The 17,562-nt window shown below is 39.2% G+C and overlaps 1 protein-coding gene across 2 annotated transcripts in view; it reads left to right on the top strand.

Annotated features, from left to right (window-relative positions):
- Positions 1–17,562, top strand: part of ORC5 (origin recognition complex subunit 5) — a 79,932-nt gene that overhangs the window by 35,744 nt on the left and 26,626 nt on the right. Inside the window, exons 11-12 of one of the 2 annotated variants that reach the window (XM_075558515.1) lie at positions 595–642; positions 5,286–5,396. In XM_075558515.1, the coding sequence (XP_075414630.1) occupies positions 595–642; positions 5,286–5,396 (159 nt within the window). The remainder of the gene's footprint in view (positions 1–594; positions 643–5,285; positions 5,397–17,562) is intronic. The other variant, XM_075558516.1, reaches the window with a different exon arrangement.

Raw genomic sequence — 17,562 nt, 5'->3', positions numbered from 1 at the left:
TTATAGCATTAAATATGCTGTAATAAATCAACACAGATTCTTTTCCAAATATTGCTATTTTATTTTTGCAAACTCTTTCTGTGCAAAAGGAAAAAGATGAGACTTTCTACTCACGTAAAGAAAATTATAGCGTCTCAGACCCCAGGGGCAGTTCCAGTCTGACGTACGGGGTTGCCATGCGTCAGTGCTGACTCAATGACAGTGAGCTTTTGGGTCTTATGTGTAAAAAGGAGTCCTGGTGGTGCGTGTTTTATATGTTGGGCTGCTAACTGCAAGTTCAGTGGTTCAAGCCTACGAGCCACGCTGCGGGGAAACTTTGAGGCCTGCTGCTCCTATACAGATTTATAGTCTCAGCGATTCTACATGGTCACCATGAGTCAAAATCTATGTGAAGGAAATGGGTTTGATGGTGGTTTTATATGAAAATGTAGTATTATACCGGTCCCAGGCAGTACGTGAAACCAACTTATGTGGACATCTTGTGCACACATGAAACAAAGACTCACATACAACAATTGGTACCATGGCAGCCACATTTTAAACAGTTTGGTTTTAATATAGTACCTTTTCATCTTAAAAATTATTTTCTTGCAGCATCATGGGAAAATCAAAAAAACCAACTTTCTAAAGAAACATGAAAAGGTATTTACATTTTATTTTCTCTAATCGGAAAAATTAAGGACTTTAAGTTACTATCATTAATAAATGTATAATTGCGTCAGTCATTTGGATATTAAAGCGTACTTACTGTGATATGATGTCTTTATTCTGTTGCAATAATTTTTTGTTATGCTTAGTACTGAGATAGAAGCGCATTCCACTGAGCTGGTGTTGGAGGTAAAACTGAATTGACACTCAGCATTCTCTCCTCACCCATATCCCTGGTCCCCACCACAGCTTTTAGTGTAGTTTTACTTTTTCTGATAAAATCTCCATATCTTTCCATTTGTCTATGCTTCTGTCTCAATTTTTCTCAGTTTATCTCAACACTTCGTTTTGACTCCATTTTATCCCCTTCGAACTTTATTTTATTAGATTTATTTCTTCCATTCTTTGTTCTTAATGGTTTTCATTGTCTTTCAGTAGAGGCCATTGAGGAAAAGAGTCCAGTGAGGAAAAGAAATGTAATCTGCTCCACCTGTTGCTAGAACACTTTGATTTTAAGTTGGGATTAAGTTTTTTAGTCATTAATTAAAAAGTACAAAAGCAGAAATCTGCAGAGTATCAGCAGCTTCCTAAACACGTTTTTCACTGATTGCCTCCCTTACGATTCCCAGCACTTGAGCATATGGGTAATTTTTACTCACTTGGTCATTTTGGACTGTCCTCAACGTGATAGTGAAGACAAGACACTCTGTTCTGTCCTGATGTTACAACACCGACCTCTATTTTGTGTGTTCCTCTTACCATGTTTCTGCTCACACCAGGTCATTCATCTTTCTACCCATTGTTATTTACTAACAAGCCCAAGTATTAGGGATAGAAAGGTGAATGAGGCATTTTCCGTTTTATAGACATTTGTTTAGAAAAAGAAAATAAACATACACACTTGGATCATGATGCTAATGGAAAAAGCCAAGCTCTGCATATGCTCTCTCCTCACAGTGACCTCATGAATGTTAGCTATCATTCTTCTCATTTTCCAAAGGAAGAAACTGAGTTTTAAAGGGAAATTGGGTAGCCCAAGGTAACCTAGTGACTAAGGAGTAGAACTAGAACCTGGGAGGGTGTTCATTACCAACCTTGAATTCATACAACTAACATGATTAGTGAAACCAACAAGACAAAGACAAAAACACAATAGAAAAATAAGTAAATGGTATAGAAAAGAAACTTGAATAGCACATAAACTTGCCATAATTCTCATTTACTAATGAGGAAAATGTAAATTAAAGCAACAGTGAGGTTTTATTTCACACTCAGATTTACAAAACTAAAAAAAAATCAACAGATTCCAAGTGGTATTGAGGATGTGGAAAAATATACACCTGTCTGTCCTCCAGCTGGACAAGGTCTGATAAAGGCAACGTGCCAATGCACTGTGTGCTGGTGACGGTCAGGGGGACTATAGAAACAGACTCCTTCTCAGTGGCTAAAACACAGAAGTTTACACATTGGATGTGAGTGAGCGGCCTTCCTTAGGTCAAGCATGGCAGACTCTGAAGTTGTCACCAAGTAATAGTAGTTAGGTGCCATTGAGTCAGCGCTGACCCCTAGCAGCTACACCCACAGAATGAAACAGCTCAGCCTTGCACCGTCCTTACAATTGTTTCTACGCCTGAGCCCACTGGTGCAGCCACTGTCACTGGCCTTCTCTTTCTCGCCACCCACCACTCTCTCAAACATGGTGTCCTTCTCCAGGGCCAGGTCTGTTCTGACAGTATGTCCAAAGGATGTCGTAACAACCCTTGCCGTCCTGCTCCAATACAGATCAGGTTGGCCTCGTGGCAGTCCGTGGGACTTTCTTTGTGCTCCAGCAGCACGGTTCAAATGCATCTCTTCTATGCTTCCTTATTCAGTGACCGACTTTCACATGCATCTGAATACAGAACTCAAAAATTCGGTGGTTGGAAGGCCACCACCTCTGCCCACATTCCACAGCCAGGACTTAGTCCCATTGTCTTCCTTTATGAGAAATATTTTTGTCTTTTGCGTACCCAATAAGATGAAATAAATTGGTGAACATATTGTACTGTCTCTGTCCAATATTTTAACACAGAAGTTTTGCTGAAAGTCATACATGTGCACCGGAAGAAATGTACAAAATTGTGTTTATCTTATTTTTAATAGTGATGCATTTTTAAAAGACAGTAATAGAGTCATAAAATGAAAATCTAGAGTGGCTTAAAGGGGGACTAGATTACATCTATCAATATGGCTAAATCTTACCAATGTAATATTGATATAAATGGTCTGGATATGTCATTAAATCACACAGAGTTATGTGTTCATGAATGCATCTGGATTGCGGCTCCAAACCTGTCTTGAGAATAAAGAGACGCGACAGGAGGGGCACGGGACTAGCTATCTGTAACGTTACCTAGGTTTTATTTATTTGCATGTATGACATGTTAGGATTTAATAAAATGGGTACATTGGTGGTTACTGTATTAACCTCTGAATATTTAAGTAATTAATGAGAGAAGCATATAAAATTTAAGACTTGGAAAGGTGATGTCTAATCTATCTTTTAGATATAAATGAGAAAAAGACTTTGCAATTCTAAGGTGTTTTTCTTATAATTTTTTCATTTAAAAAAGTTATATTGGCATGGAATTCACATATTATATAATCCAGTAATTCAATCATCAAAAGAGTTGTATGATCAATACCACATTCAGTTTTAGACAGTGTCTTCTTTCGTGTACTCATTGCTCTTAGCTCTCCACCCCCCCCCCCACCTTTCTGCCACACCCCTTTACTTTATCTACTGTCTGTAGATGATGTACTTGTGGATTTCTTATCCAAAAGAATGTGCAAAACAAACCACCAACAACAAAATAACAAAAACCAACCGCAAAGTAAAAAGAAAAAACCTCAATTGAAAAGAAAGTAGAAAATATTAAAAACTAGAACATATTTAAAATGAGTCAAAAGGGAGATCAAATATAAACTTTTAAAGTTTAACCTGAAATAATCTACTTTCCAATATACTCTGCATGATAAGGCTAGCCATATCCCTGGTCTATGGTCAGAGGAGATTCGTTGGATGCTTAATCCCTTCACTTTTTAATTTTTTTGGTGACATCTTTGACGATCATAAATGTCTAATTTTTAGGAAGTCCCAGTCATCTGTTTTCTTTTTTAAATTTTAATTTATTTTTAAAATCAGTTTATTGGGGGCTCATACAACTCATCACAATCCACACATACATCAATTGTGTCAAGCACATTTGTACATTCGTTGCCCTCATCATTCTCAAAACATTTGCTCTCCACTTAAGCCCCTGGCACCAGATCCTCATTTTGCCCCCTCTTCCCCCATGTAATTTAAAAATAGATCTTTATTCATATGCATGTACATGTGTTGTTTTCCATTCTATATGTCATTGCTAATATGCTAATATCCACCCAAACCAGCCCACTGACATTGAGTCCTTTCCAACTTAGAGCCATCCTGCAGGAACCTGCAGCCTCATCTTCCTGCCAGAGTGGCCATTCTGAATTGCCAGCCTTGTATTTAGCAGCCCAACATCTCAGCCAACCCACAGTGCCACCAAAATCCAAACTCAGTGCCCCTGAGTTGATTCCAACTCACAGTGACCCTCTAGGATAGAGGAGAAATTGCCACGGCTTTACATCTTTCCAGGAGCAGGCAGTCTCAGATTTCGTCCTGGACTGCCCGGTAGTTTCAAACCGCTGCCCTACGGTTGGCAGTTCAATGTGCAGCCTTCTACTCCACCAGGACTCCTTGCACAGTGCCCCCCACCAAGGATCCACAAAGGATAATTTACATTGTTACGAAAATGATCAGGTAATAGAATGAAACTTGAGTATTATGCCATGTAATTGTACCATATGACTTGCAAGCAAGTATAATATAAACATTTTATAATCTGTCTTTTTGAATAAATTGTATAGTTGGGGGTTTTTTCTAACCACACGGTCAGCAGTTGGAAACCACCAGCCACCCCACAGGAGAAAGTCAGGGCTTTCTCCTCCCATAGAGTGACCGTCTCAGAAACGCACACGGGCAGTTCTAGCCTCCCTAGAGAGTAGCTATCAGTCAGCATTGATTTGATGGCAGTGAGAAACTAATGTTTGTTGTAGTTGATCTTTCGAGAACTATTGATGTCGAACAAATAATAGTTCCCAGATACTCCAGGAATGGTAAGAAGTTAGTAGTAACTATTATTCTCAGTCTGGTGTTCTAAACCCTGTTTTGGTCCTGGATTCTCTTGACAGGTGACTTGACTAATTCACTTACTCTCTGGTACTGCAGTAAAATAGGGTGAGGTTCAGGACCGGGTTGGATGGTCTTTTCGTTATATTTGTTGATACTTACAGTCAGAAAACCTTGAGAACATGGTAAGATAATTGTTTATCCTATCAGGTAAAGTTTAACTAAGACACTCCAGGCTGGACTTAGCACATTCGTAGAGGAACTGTGTATGGTGGAAATATTTTGTTACTGGGATTTTGGCATGCAGAAAGTAAGTGGTCAACAGTGAGAAGAAAATGTATGTGTTTTGTTTGTTTTATTTTAAACTTTATTTCAACGTAACTATGCTTACAGAAATACACTCGTAATGGTTAATAGAGTGCTATGTTCTTTTTTCTTACAGACAAGCAATCATCTCCTTGGACCAAAATCTTTTCCACTGGACAGATTATTAGCAATATTATATAGCATCGTGGACAGTAGAGTTGCTCCCACTGCAAATATCTTCTCCCAGGTAAGCTCAACCACAGAGTGTCAGCTGCCATCTTCCTCTCGGTGGGATCATTCAGGTCATATAAGTAGTAGAATCGCATGTCGTGATTTTGTTGTTGTCAGCATGTTATTTCACCACAGTGATTAATAGTTTGTTAAGTAATTTAATATTTTATATATAGACTCTTTGGAGACCCTTCTAAGTTCATAAACACAAGTATAACTTGTTGGCTCAGGCAACTGAGTACTTCTAGTTTAAATTTTTTATATTTTCAAATAAAAGAATTATAAAATTAAAAGATCCTAATTCTACTGATTTAATAAAGTGGCTTGATGACTAAATGAATGAATTTGTAGAAAAGAAAGAAAATTTTAAAACCTTTTACTTAGAAGGAAGTGTTGTACAGTAATCTTATTCCATATATATATATATACGCGCACACACACCTGAAAGGAAACCAACTTTTCAATAGACGCAGAATGTCCATATCTCAAGAATTTCACTAGGTGGCAGCAGTCTCATAAGAATAGAAAATGTGGAATTAAAAAAAAAAGGAAAAGTTTTCAACGTAAACTTTTTAACCTATTTTACAAAAAGCCTATTTGTTAGAAAAGTAATCTGTTTAAGAACAAAGGTGGCAATGGTTGCATATAGATGGGTACCTCTGAACACGTGCCTTACATCTCTCTCTTAGCATCGATTGACAGTTGCCTTTTTTCTCCATGCATTCATTCATCCATCACAATTACTCTCTTGTCCAGAAGAGAGGCAATGTGGACATACCTATTTATGCTTAACTTTTTAACTGAGAAAACAAAAGACCAAGGATAGATGACTGCATTTCTCCTGGAAGTAGTTACCTGTATGAACACTAGGTGGCAGTATTGGTGCATTCTGGCTCTATGATAAGCTACGAAACCAGCTTTTGCTTGTTTATAATGGCTCAGATACAGGTGTCCTCCACTTTGTGAAAGCTTGCTTTAAGCCATTTTGCGTTTACCAGACACCTGCTACGTGAGTGCCTGTTTTGCCAACTGAAAGCAATCCAGAGAGGACTTTTGCTGGCCGGGAGAAGGCTGAGGGCAAAGGTAGCGTTTGTTTTGCAGCAAGCCCTTAGCCCAGCCCCTAGCCACCGTGGCTTTGCACTGCCTGTGGACAGTGTGCCTTCCTGGTGCTCATGTGGCATGTGGGAGGTTAGTTTTTAGGCCTGGAAGTGCTAAAAAAAAAGTTCCCATATAAATTAATGGCAATTGCTTTTTCATTTTAGGCCATTTCACCTTATGAAAGACTTCCAAGAAGTACTGTACTTTTATATGCCAGGAGAAACCTAGTTTAGTGAAAGCTGTTTGTTAAAAGATGGGCTTTTTAAAAATAAATCTGTTTAAATCTGCTGTTAGGTGCTAGCAGGTAGTTCTTGATACTTTATACAACAGAATAAAACACCTGCCTGGACCTGAGCTAGCCTCAGAATTATTTTTATGCTTAAGCCCATGTTGAAGCCACTGTGTCAATCCATCACTCTTTTGCTAACCTGTTATTTTACCAAATAACATATCCTCCTCTAGGGACTAGTATCAACTAATGACATGTCCAGAGTACATGAGACAAAGTCTCTCCGTCCTTGCTTTTCAGAAGCATTCTGGCTATTAGTCTTCCAAGATAGATTTACTTGTTCTTCTGGCGTTTTAGAGTATATTCTACATTCTTGGCCAACACCATCGTTAAATGGAGTGCTTCTTCAGTCTTACTCATTATCCATTCTTTGAGGTGACTGAGGCTCTCACCGGGCATACAGTGTGTGGTTTGCTCTCTTGATCGCTGCTTCCAGAGGTGGTGGTTTGAGTAAAAGGAAATCCCTGACAATGTCAATCTTTTCTCCATTTAGTTTATTATTTCGTTTGGTACTGCTTACGTTTCTAGTTGTAAGGATTTTAATTTTCTGTATATTGAGGGGCAAGCCGTATTCTTTGATCGTCATTAGTAAGTGTTTTAAGCCTGCTATACTTTCAGCAAGCAAGGTGGTAGCATCTGCATATCACAAGGTGCTGCTGAGCCTTCCGCCAATCCTAGCATTTTGTTTTTCTTTTATAATCAGGCGTCTTGGATGATTTGCTCAGCATATAAATTGAGTAAGTATGATGAAAGGATACAACGGAGGTGACACCTTTCCTGACTTTAAACCACACATTGCCCTGTCTTGTTCAGAGGAAGGCGCTTGGTCTGTGACCGTGTGCTGTGTGAGCATGAGTAAGCGTTCTCGAGCTCCCCAGCTACCCAGTGTTTCCGTAATCTCGTATGACCCACACAGTCAAGCGCCGTGGCCTGGTTAATAAAGCACACGGATAAGTATCATTCTGGTATGACTTGCGTTCCGCCAAGATCTGGCCCTAATCATGATATTCTTACTCTGTGTCCTCTTCAGAATCCACCTGAATCTCGGGCAGTTGCCTGTCAGTGTACTGCTGCCACCATTTTTGTGTTGTCTTCAACAACAGGTTACTTGGTTTTGATATTTAATGATATTGTTTGATAATTTCCATATTCTTTTGGGTCACCTTTCTTTGGAATGGGTACAGATAGTATCTCTTTGAGTCTTTGGACAAATTTCTAAATTTCTTGCCATAAATGAGTAAGTACCTCCTTCGCTTTATCCTGTATTGATAAACTTTTATTGATATTCGGCCAATTCCAGGAGCCTAGTTTTTGGCCAGTGCCTTCTTTCAATACCATTAGTTCTTGATCATATGTTACCTCCTGACACGGTTGAATAGTGACTTGTGTGTTGCTTTGTGTATCTGTCAGTGACTTCATATCTTATCATCTCCTTTTTAAAATGCTTCCTACTTCATTTGATAATTTGAATATAGAATCTTTTAGTATTTTTTTTCCTCTTCGGTTCTTTCAGCATGAGAAATGCCAAAAGTATTCTTTACTTTTGTCTTCCAATTCCTGGTGTATGCACATTTCAGTGTAAAAGTTTCTCTTTCTTTATGAGTGGCCCTTCGAAATTTTCTGTTCAACTTTTTTACCCTATCGCTTCTTCCATTTCCTTTAGCTACTCTGCATTCAAGAGCCAGTTTCAGAGTCTCTTCTGGCATCATTTTGGTCTTTCATCCTCTGTTTAATGACTTTTCTTCATGTATGCCTCTGATATCACCACCCAACTCACCTGTTCTCTCGGTGACTAGTGTTCAGAACGTCCACTCTGTTCTTGGTGTGGTCTCTGAATTAAGTGGGCTATATATACTCAAGGTTGCACTTTGGCTTTCAGGGACTTGCTGTCGTTTTCTTCAGCTTCATCTTAAACTTTCCTTTTCTTCAGCTTCAGCTTGAACTTGCGTGTGAGTAGTTGATGGTGGGTTCCGTCAACTTGGTACCTGACCTTCCACTGACTTACAGTGATGGGTTTTCCCATAATCTCTTTGCACAGATGTAGTGTATTTGATTCCTTCATGAGCCATCGATGAAGTCCGCGTGTATAGTTGCCGTCTATGTTGCTGAGAAAAAGTGGTACCAATGAACCAGTTGCTGGTCTTGCAAAATTCTGTCATGTGACATCCACTATCATTTCTATCACTGCGGCCATATTTTCCAACCAACAAACCTTATTCCTTGTATTCCAATCACCAGAAATTATCAGTGCATCTTGATTACATTACATGCTTGATCAATTTTGATATGCAGATGTTAGTAAAAATCTTCAATTTCTTCATCTTTCCTGCTAGTGGTTTGTGTATACTAATGATATTAAAGTAGTAGTTTATTAAAGAAATCATAAACTAGTAGCTTGAATCTTAAAAATAGACTAGGATTACAACTGAGTAGAGTAATATAATAAACTCAAGCCCATTGCCATGGAGTCAGTTCCTGCTCACAGTGACCTCTCTGCTGCAGAGCCCGGTATGTACGGTTCCTGGCTGTAATCTTCAGGAAGTGACTGCCTTATCTTTCGCCTGAGGAGCAGCTGGTAGATTCGAATCTTTGACTTTCTGGTTCACTTAATTACTCTGTCACCAGGGTTCTTAATAAAATAATGGTTGTATTATATTGTACTTGGCAGTCTTCTCAATTTCTTTATGCCTTTGCTAAATAATAAGATAAAATTATACTCACTAATTTTTTAATCTTAGCAATAAGTGAATACTACCACATTTTTAATTTTGTTAATGCTCAGCTTTATTGAAGTAAAAGATGGTTTTTAAGCTGTTAAGATGACTAGTCTTGTTTAGGAGCCCTGGTGGCGTCGTGGTTACACGGTGGGCTGTGATGTGCAGGGGCGGCAATTCAAAACCACCAGCAGTACCCGGGGGACAGCGGGGCTTTCCACTCCCGCCAGCAGTTACAACCTCAGTCACAGGCGCACAGGAGGGCTGCGCGGAGTCCGCATTGACTCGGTGGCAGTGGGTTTTCAGTCTTACATAGCTTTTACCTTCAGTATAATTTTTCAGTCATTATTTTGGAGCATTGTGTTATTTTCATTCATATAAAATAAATTCAGTCCGTTTGCATTGCCTGAAGGTAAGAGTGGCAGGCATTGTTTGGGGCGTTCTCATTCTTTCCCTCAGATTGGATAGAGGGGATAAGTCGTACAACTCACTGGTCATAGTTCAGTGGTATAGCATAACAGCTCTATTTGATCAGATGTGTTGAATACCATTTATCATCTCGGAAGGAAATATCAATGGATTATCTTTTTTCCAGTATATTAATACCAGGCTGTTTCTTTTTCTACTTTTGTCCTAGAAGAAAAATGCTACTGCTTCCAGAAATTTGGGGGCCTCTGTTGTCGTTTCCATTGGCATTCCTGTGCCTTCTCTTCTTCATGCCCTGCCCCGCGGTACTCTTGCAGTTAGGTTAAGGCAGTCCTTAAGGCGGTCAGATAGACGTTAGTGCTTAATTCACTTTGCCTTTTCAGAGACAATAAATTTGCAAAAGAGCTTATTCTAAAATTGTGACAGATTTCTAAAGTGACTTTTGAAAAAGATCTTAGCTTTAAAGAAGCAGAGGTACTTAATTACTTATATTTTTGTAACATATTATTGACTTTATTTGAGCATTTTAAATTATTTTGGAACGAGTTCACAAATCATTCTTTTGATGACATTTTATCAATTTAGTGAGGTCTAAGCTATTGTAGCTGTTATGTTATTCTACATGTTGTATAAATAACAAGGAAAAGCTGAAAGATAAGGAGTATGTTCTTTTAAAACATGACATTGTATACCATACTGAGAAGTTGCATTTTTTTAGCAGTTAACATCCAGTTTCTAAATATTTCTGTATTTAATGGTCAATTATTTCATAATACTATAGACTATGGTGACTTATTTACTCTTAGTTATAGGTTATTTTAACATTTAGATAGTCATAGACTTTCTACTCTTTTTTAGTTTTCCAAATGAATTTATCATCATTGGGAAAAAATGGTGATTATATTTCTGAAGAGTTTTTTGAAGCAGGTGCGTCATCTCTGATTCACCATAACTCACACTCACTGGCCTTTTCTTCAAATGCAAGAGAGCTATGCCATTTAATATAGTCTGTTTTTCAAAAAAACTAAAGGGATTTTGTTAATAGTATTTTTATTAAATCTCAAATATAACCAAGTTTGACTTCAGGTTTACTCACTGTTTTTCACTTTTCCTCACCTCATTGGAATTAAATATTTCTTTCTGGAAGGTGATTTAACAGATAGTAAGTTGCAACCCCATTCACAGCACTGTAGGTAACGAGAATACAGAGGTGGCCCAAATAGAATTTCTGCATCAAGAGCTGCATTCCCCGCTTGGTGACTTCTCTTGCCCTTCATGTTTACTTGGAACGTTACTAGATTCTAGCTTGTATTGTAGCTAATTATTCGTTTGTCATCAATCAGAAAATAATGGTTATTTTTATTTCTGAAGAGTTTTCACCATAACTCCTTGTCAGTGAGTCACTTGTAACTAACCCTCTATAGGGTTTATGTGTTTATTGACTGGGAGGATAAACTGAAGAACAGATACAGAGAGTAAATACTAGTATGTAAATATTTTAAGGGAATGAATAAATAGAAGGTTTTCACCTGAGGAGCTCCTACTATTTCATAGTTGAGGAAATGGTGCTGGGTCCATATCTGACTTCCACAGACTACCCAAAGTAGGAGGAGAATCCAGCTGCATCTGCCCATGTTCCACATTTCCTGATAATAAACATGCTTGTTTAATCATTTCTTGTGACATGATTTCGATGAAGCAGAGGTCACATGCTCCACCCTCCCACTTCCTTTACCCTGTTCTGACACCAACCATTCCCCACCGCTGCACCTTGGCAATGGCCACTTAGAACTCGCAAACAATATTCATCATTACAGGGGTTTCTTAGGGAAATGAATGGGCTATTATCAAGTCAGGACCACAAAACATTAGTAAGCATACAGTCCTTTTGTGTGCAGTACCTCTTCCGGGCTATGTCGAAAGGTACATCACTCTCTGGTCCTTAGCCCTTAGTCATGGGGTCTCTGCCCTCCCTGGACAGAGTGTTGCAAAGCTCCTCTAGTGATAAACGCCCAACAGGCACCCTACTCCCCACGCCAGCCTCCTGCCTGACAGCTTTGCTCAGTGCTGGTTGTGGGGTTCTCTCCCCCTGCTTTGCAGACAGCTCACTTACACTTCAAGGGGAAACTGACCAACCCCTTCCTTAGCGCTCGCTCCACCTCGTTTGCATGCTCCCACCAACTCTTTCTGTGGGTTACAAAGACTGGCCAGAATGGTGTACTAAGTAATTTCACTTCACTTCAATATTACAGGTAGTTAAATCTCTTCTACCAAGTGATAAAGACATGCTTGCTGAATCATTTTTTTTAATCATTTCTTAAGACACACCTTGAACATACTGTTTTGAACCATCGATGCTTTGAATAGCTGTGTCATAACTTAATTTTAATAATTGCCAGTTAAATTTAGTTATGATATTATCAACAATGTTAACTAAGGATTGGAACCTAGGTTATTATATTCTACGTGACCTAGTAATAAACAATTGTTTTTGTAAAGTTAAGCATTTACATGGCTATATTTCAAATACGTTATAAATAAAGTTATGCTCATTCTTATATATTACTTTTAAAGTACTTTTATAAATTTTAACCCAAGGCACTTTAATCAGATAAGCTGATTCAAAACTTTTTTTACAATTATCAAGCCTCATTTCCTTAAATTGTATACATATTGCATAATATTTTGGTTGATTCATATAAACAGCCTTCAAAAAGTTTGTAAAAACTCATTTTTTAATTCCGTTCTTCCATGAACTTTTTGAAGCTTCCTTGTACTTGTACAAAAAGTCATGAAATTCATTAAGTGCTAGTCACATGCCATTAGACATCACCAGACCCTGCAAACACCCAGCAGCCCTGTGGGGCAAGGCAGCACTGCCCTGCGAGTTCCAGAAGCGGTGAGCCTTTGCTGGGGCAGAAAGCCGCCCCGTTGTCCTGCAGCCCAACCCATAATCCCCTATACCACCAGGCTTTGTTTTCTAGAAATAATAGTTGGTGAAACACTATCTGCATATATTGATTAGAAAGGATTTGAATCTCGTAAATGGTGCCACAGCATAAAGCCTAGCGACAAGATGTTCATGTAACGTGACTTGAGTCTGAGAATTATCCATCTAGAGATTAAATCTGGTGAACAAAGCAGTTCCTTTGCAGTTTCCTTGTGCCTTTGTTTCTGCTATCTGTGTTCCATTGTCTGGATAAATATCCAACCGAGAAACTTGATGCTATTAAGATAAATTATGTAAATCACAGAAACTGTCCCGAATCCTTACATTGTCGAAGAATCGTGCTATGTTTTTTCCTAACTCAGACTGAGATTGTGAGGCATTCCTTTCCAAAGGCAGTAAAGGAGCCTTATTTAAGGCCTACTTCACTGCTGAATAGGTCAGCAGGGTGCTGCTTGGAGGGGCTGTGTCCTCCTCTGGTGCCTCAGAGAGTCACAGCCATACTGCACAGTCTCCACTGGTGCAGCAAATTAGATTCTCAAATCTCTGAACTACACCTGGTGCAGATAGATGACGAGTCTACCCTCAGGTCACTCTGCAGTAGGGGCCTCGTGGAGATTTCCAAACCACTGTTTGGGGATGGTTCAGGTGACGTCCAATCTATTGCACTTGTTCCGTTATTATTGTAAGAGAGATTTGGGTAAGAATTGTCAAGGATCATCAGAAGCATCATATATTTAACTCTACTGTGTTTGAGATGCAAAGATTGTCTTTATTTTCATTCTTAACAGTGTTTGGCCCCACTCTTTTCTTGTCTTCTCGGAATTTGGTGTTAAAATTCTTCAGTGTCGCTACTTTGCTTTTGTGACTGTCAGCCCAGCAGTGTGAATTTTTCCTGAAGTCTGAATAAAATGGAACCATAGCTCCAGAGTGACATGTAAAATACTGCCTGCACAATACAAAGATTGCATAAATTACACTCACAGCTTTTGTATGAAATAATACATCGTACTTTCTTTTTGTAGACAATATTTTGTAAATATCTTCCTCAAAGACTACTATTGCTTCCAGTACATATATCTAATGTGTACCCTTCATTCATTTTGCAAGGGGTGGTGGAAAGAGAAGTGTATTAAAGTTTATTTGGCATGGCACATTTTTTGCTGAAAGCCCCAAAAGGTTTGCATTGGTGGGTGCTTGTGAGAGCACTTTTATTTAATAGATTCAATACTATTAATATAGTGACTGTAATATAGGTAAATACATACATTCCATAGAGCTTTATAACTAGATTGTTTTAAAGGGGAAAAGTAGGTTCCTGTACAAGTTCCAAAGTTGATTGTGGTGGTGATTACACAACCCTTCTTGATATGATTGAGCTATTTAATTATATTTTAAGTTAATTATTGTTCAATAAAGCGATTCAAATAAAAAATAAATTTTAATTTTTTTTTTTAATCTTCCCAATCTCCCTGCCATTGAGTCCGTTCTGACTGGTAGCAACCTTGTAGGACACAATAGACTGTCCCTGTGGGTTTCCCCGGCTGTAACACTTCACAGGAGTAGAGACCCATCGATTGTCCTGTGGAGGGGCTGGGGTTTTGTTTTCGAACTGCCGACTTTGTGGATCACAGCCCAACACTTAACGGCTTCGCCTCCGGGGGCCCCGAAAATATCTCTAGGAAGATGATAAAAGATGTGTTGTTGCTTAAGTCTTTTGATTCTTGTTTAGCCCACACATTTTCGTCCTTTAGACGAGAGTAGCTCACCCGCTCATGGTCAGACTACTTCACGAGTTATGTTGCAGAAACGGCCTTGTCCTTTGTCTCAGATGAAACTTAATTGCTGTGCTTCCTCACCTGTGAGCACTCTGTAGTAGGAGACAGCTGACCCTTGGAGTAGGAAATAATTCTGCCTCTAATTTCAAACTCTTGAAGAAAGGGAAACAGGTTTGCTTAGAGCAGTGTTAATGGCTCCCCTGACTACTGATGACTTTCAAAGTCTGTGTTGCCGGCCTTTATTGCGCCTCTCACGCTGAGACCCCAGTTGCCATGAAGCAACGCTGAAAGGTTCTGTCCGCTGTGTATCAAAACTAAATGAGCATTTGCATTAACTCTTTACCACTGTTTTCAGCTTTATTTAGATCCCAAAAGTACATTATTTGTTCGTTAATGTATTCCTTCATTGTTTATTAAGTATATATCATGTCACAGGCAGATTGTTTTGGTCTAGTAGAAGAGATCATATCATTTCTAGTGTTCTGTCTAGTGAAATGGAGCTGTTATTGTCAACCCCCCTCGTTTTATTTTCTCCTTGTTTTATTTTCTGTTTTGTTGGTCAGCAAAGCCAGTGTATTTTGTCTCCCAAATTTGTCTCTTAAGACCAATTTATTTCTCTGAATCCCACTGCCATTCCGTAGGTTCATACGTCATTATTACTTAGTCTGCTACGCCACCTACCTAAGAGGGCTCCTTATCACCAGGCCCTTTCTAGTTTGTCTCCCATATGATCATTGCATAATCTTAAAGGAATTAGCTTTTCATCTTCTGTTTTTGCTTTTTAAGTGAGCTGCAGAACTAACTCTGCATTTCTAGAGTACTTTTTTTTTAATTCAGTACTTTTATTGGGGGCTCGTACATCTCTTATCACCATCCATACATTCATCTATTGTGTCAAGCACATTTTCACATATGCTGCCATCATCATTTTCAAAGCATTTTCTTTCTACTTGAGCCCTTGATATCAGCTCCTCATTATTTACCCTCCATCCCCCTCCTGCCCTCCCTTGTGAACCCTTGATAAGTTATAGATTATTGTTTTCATATCTTACAACCTCCTCCATCGCCCTTCACCCACTTTTCTGTTGTTCATTCCCCTGGGAGGGGGTTATATGTCGATCCTTGTGATCGATTCTCCCTTTCTCCCCCACCTTCCCCTATCCTCCTGGTATCTCTACTCTCCTTGTTGGCCCTGAGGGGTTTATCTATCATGGATTCCCTGTGTTTCAGGCTCTTATCTGTAGCAGTGTGCATGTTCTGGTCTAATCTGATTTGTAAGGTAGAATTGAGGTCATGATAGTGGGGGGAAGGAAGCGTTATAGAACTAGAGGAAAGTTATGTGTTTTATCGGTGTTATACTGCACCCTAACTGGCTCATCTCTTCCTTGTGACCCTTCTGTGAGGGGATGTCCAACTGTCTACAGAGGGACTTTGAGTCTCCACTCCACACCCCCACACCCCATTCACATTGGGCATGATTTTGTTCTGGGTCTTAGTCCAGAGGATTTCTTAAGTGGCTTTCTTCATAGACTAGCCCCTTTGCACTTTCTTCGTATAGCCGATGCCCCAGCCACAATAAGCCGTGTCCCCTATGAAAACGTGCTCATTGTTGTTCTGTGTCTTTTTAAGTACTCATTTATGCCCCAGGATCCACCTCCCAAATGCCACTTCCCATTAAATGCGTATTGTGCCACTTCCCTTTAGTCATTCCATGCTATAATCAGATATTTGCATTTAAACATACTTCCAAATTACCCCTCATATTACTCGTTCCCATTTGATGATGTTTCCACTGGGACCCTGATTTCTTGGAGGACACAGACCTTGCCTTTCATTTCGTTGTTGCATCTCTTCCACTATGCCTTGAACAAAGGATTCACTTCGTGAACGCCGGCGTTCTCTTCTCAGCTTGTAGTTAGGGTTACGGAAGGTTTGCAGTCACTTGTGTGTTTAAGAGGAACTGTTTTCAGTCATTCAGTTGTGTTAGTAGAAACATACCTGCCGCTTTTTGTTTCCCAGAACGTATTTGAAGCCTAAAAATGGACTCAAACCCTCTTGTTTTAGGAATAGAAATTCATGATGGTTTTACATTGAGTGGCTTTGCATTATTTGCCTTTTCCATGTGCACTGCACCACCCACCTCTGCCTTTTATGTGCACAAATGTTCATTGAACTGTTCATATGTGCCACATGCTCATGAACTATCACATGACCTCAAGTCAGCTCAAACCTGACACTTGTTGGGTTATGTCTTTCCACACACTAACATCTCACATGTTGCTTTATTGAAGTAACTTATTACCTCTCTGACTTTAAAGCTCCTCTAGGACAAGCAGGCATGGGTTAGACACAAATCAATTGACTTATATACTAAGCTATGAAAGTATAAAAATAATGAGCATGTTAAAAAATAATTACAGTTGTAAATTGATTTTCTTTTGTTGGCAGAAAGAAGGTCGTTTATTAGCCCAGGAACAGGTTCACACTTTTTAATATCAGGCATTTCCAGCTGAAGCTTGTTAGTGACTGCTTTTCAGATGAAGGGGGGTGGGGGAATTCTCACTGTGGTACATGAACTCCTATAGTTAAGGCATAAATAATGAGCCCATCTCCTGCATCGATGGGAACAAAGGACACGATGCTACACAGAGCAGAGATTACCTAAGCAAATACTGCACAACTCCATTTAAAGACACCAGTCTGAAAATAGTCTACCTGTAAGGAGGTATTTCTTGGGGAGGTTGGGGTGGGGAGGGTGGATCTTTCTGTCAATATCTAAGCTAGTCATAAGGGGGAAATGTACTTTGATTTTGGATCAGGCAGTTTGATTATTTTAACCCAAAGTAAAATAAAATAATCAGAGTCCATATGCTTCTATTAATATGAAGATTAGGGAAATTCTATTCCCTGTCATAGCAACAGATGCTTCA

Source organism: Tenrec ecaudatus, chromosome 9, assembly GCF_050624435.1.
Source record: "Tenrec ecaudatus isolate mTenEca1 chromosome 9, mTenEca1.hap1, whole genome shotgun sequence".
In the NCBI taxonomy this organism is placed as follows: Eukaryota; Metazoa; Chordata; class Mammalia; order Afrosoricida; family Tenrecidae; genus Tenrec; species Tenrec ecaudatus.
The sequence above is the reverse complement of the archived record's forward strand: the minus strand, read 5'-3'. Positions and strand labels throughout refer to the sequence as shown.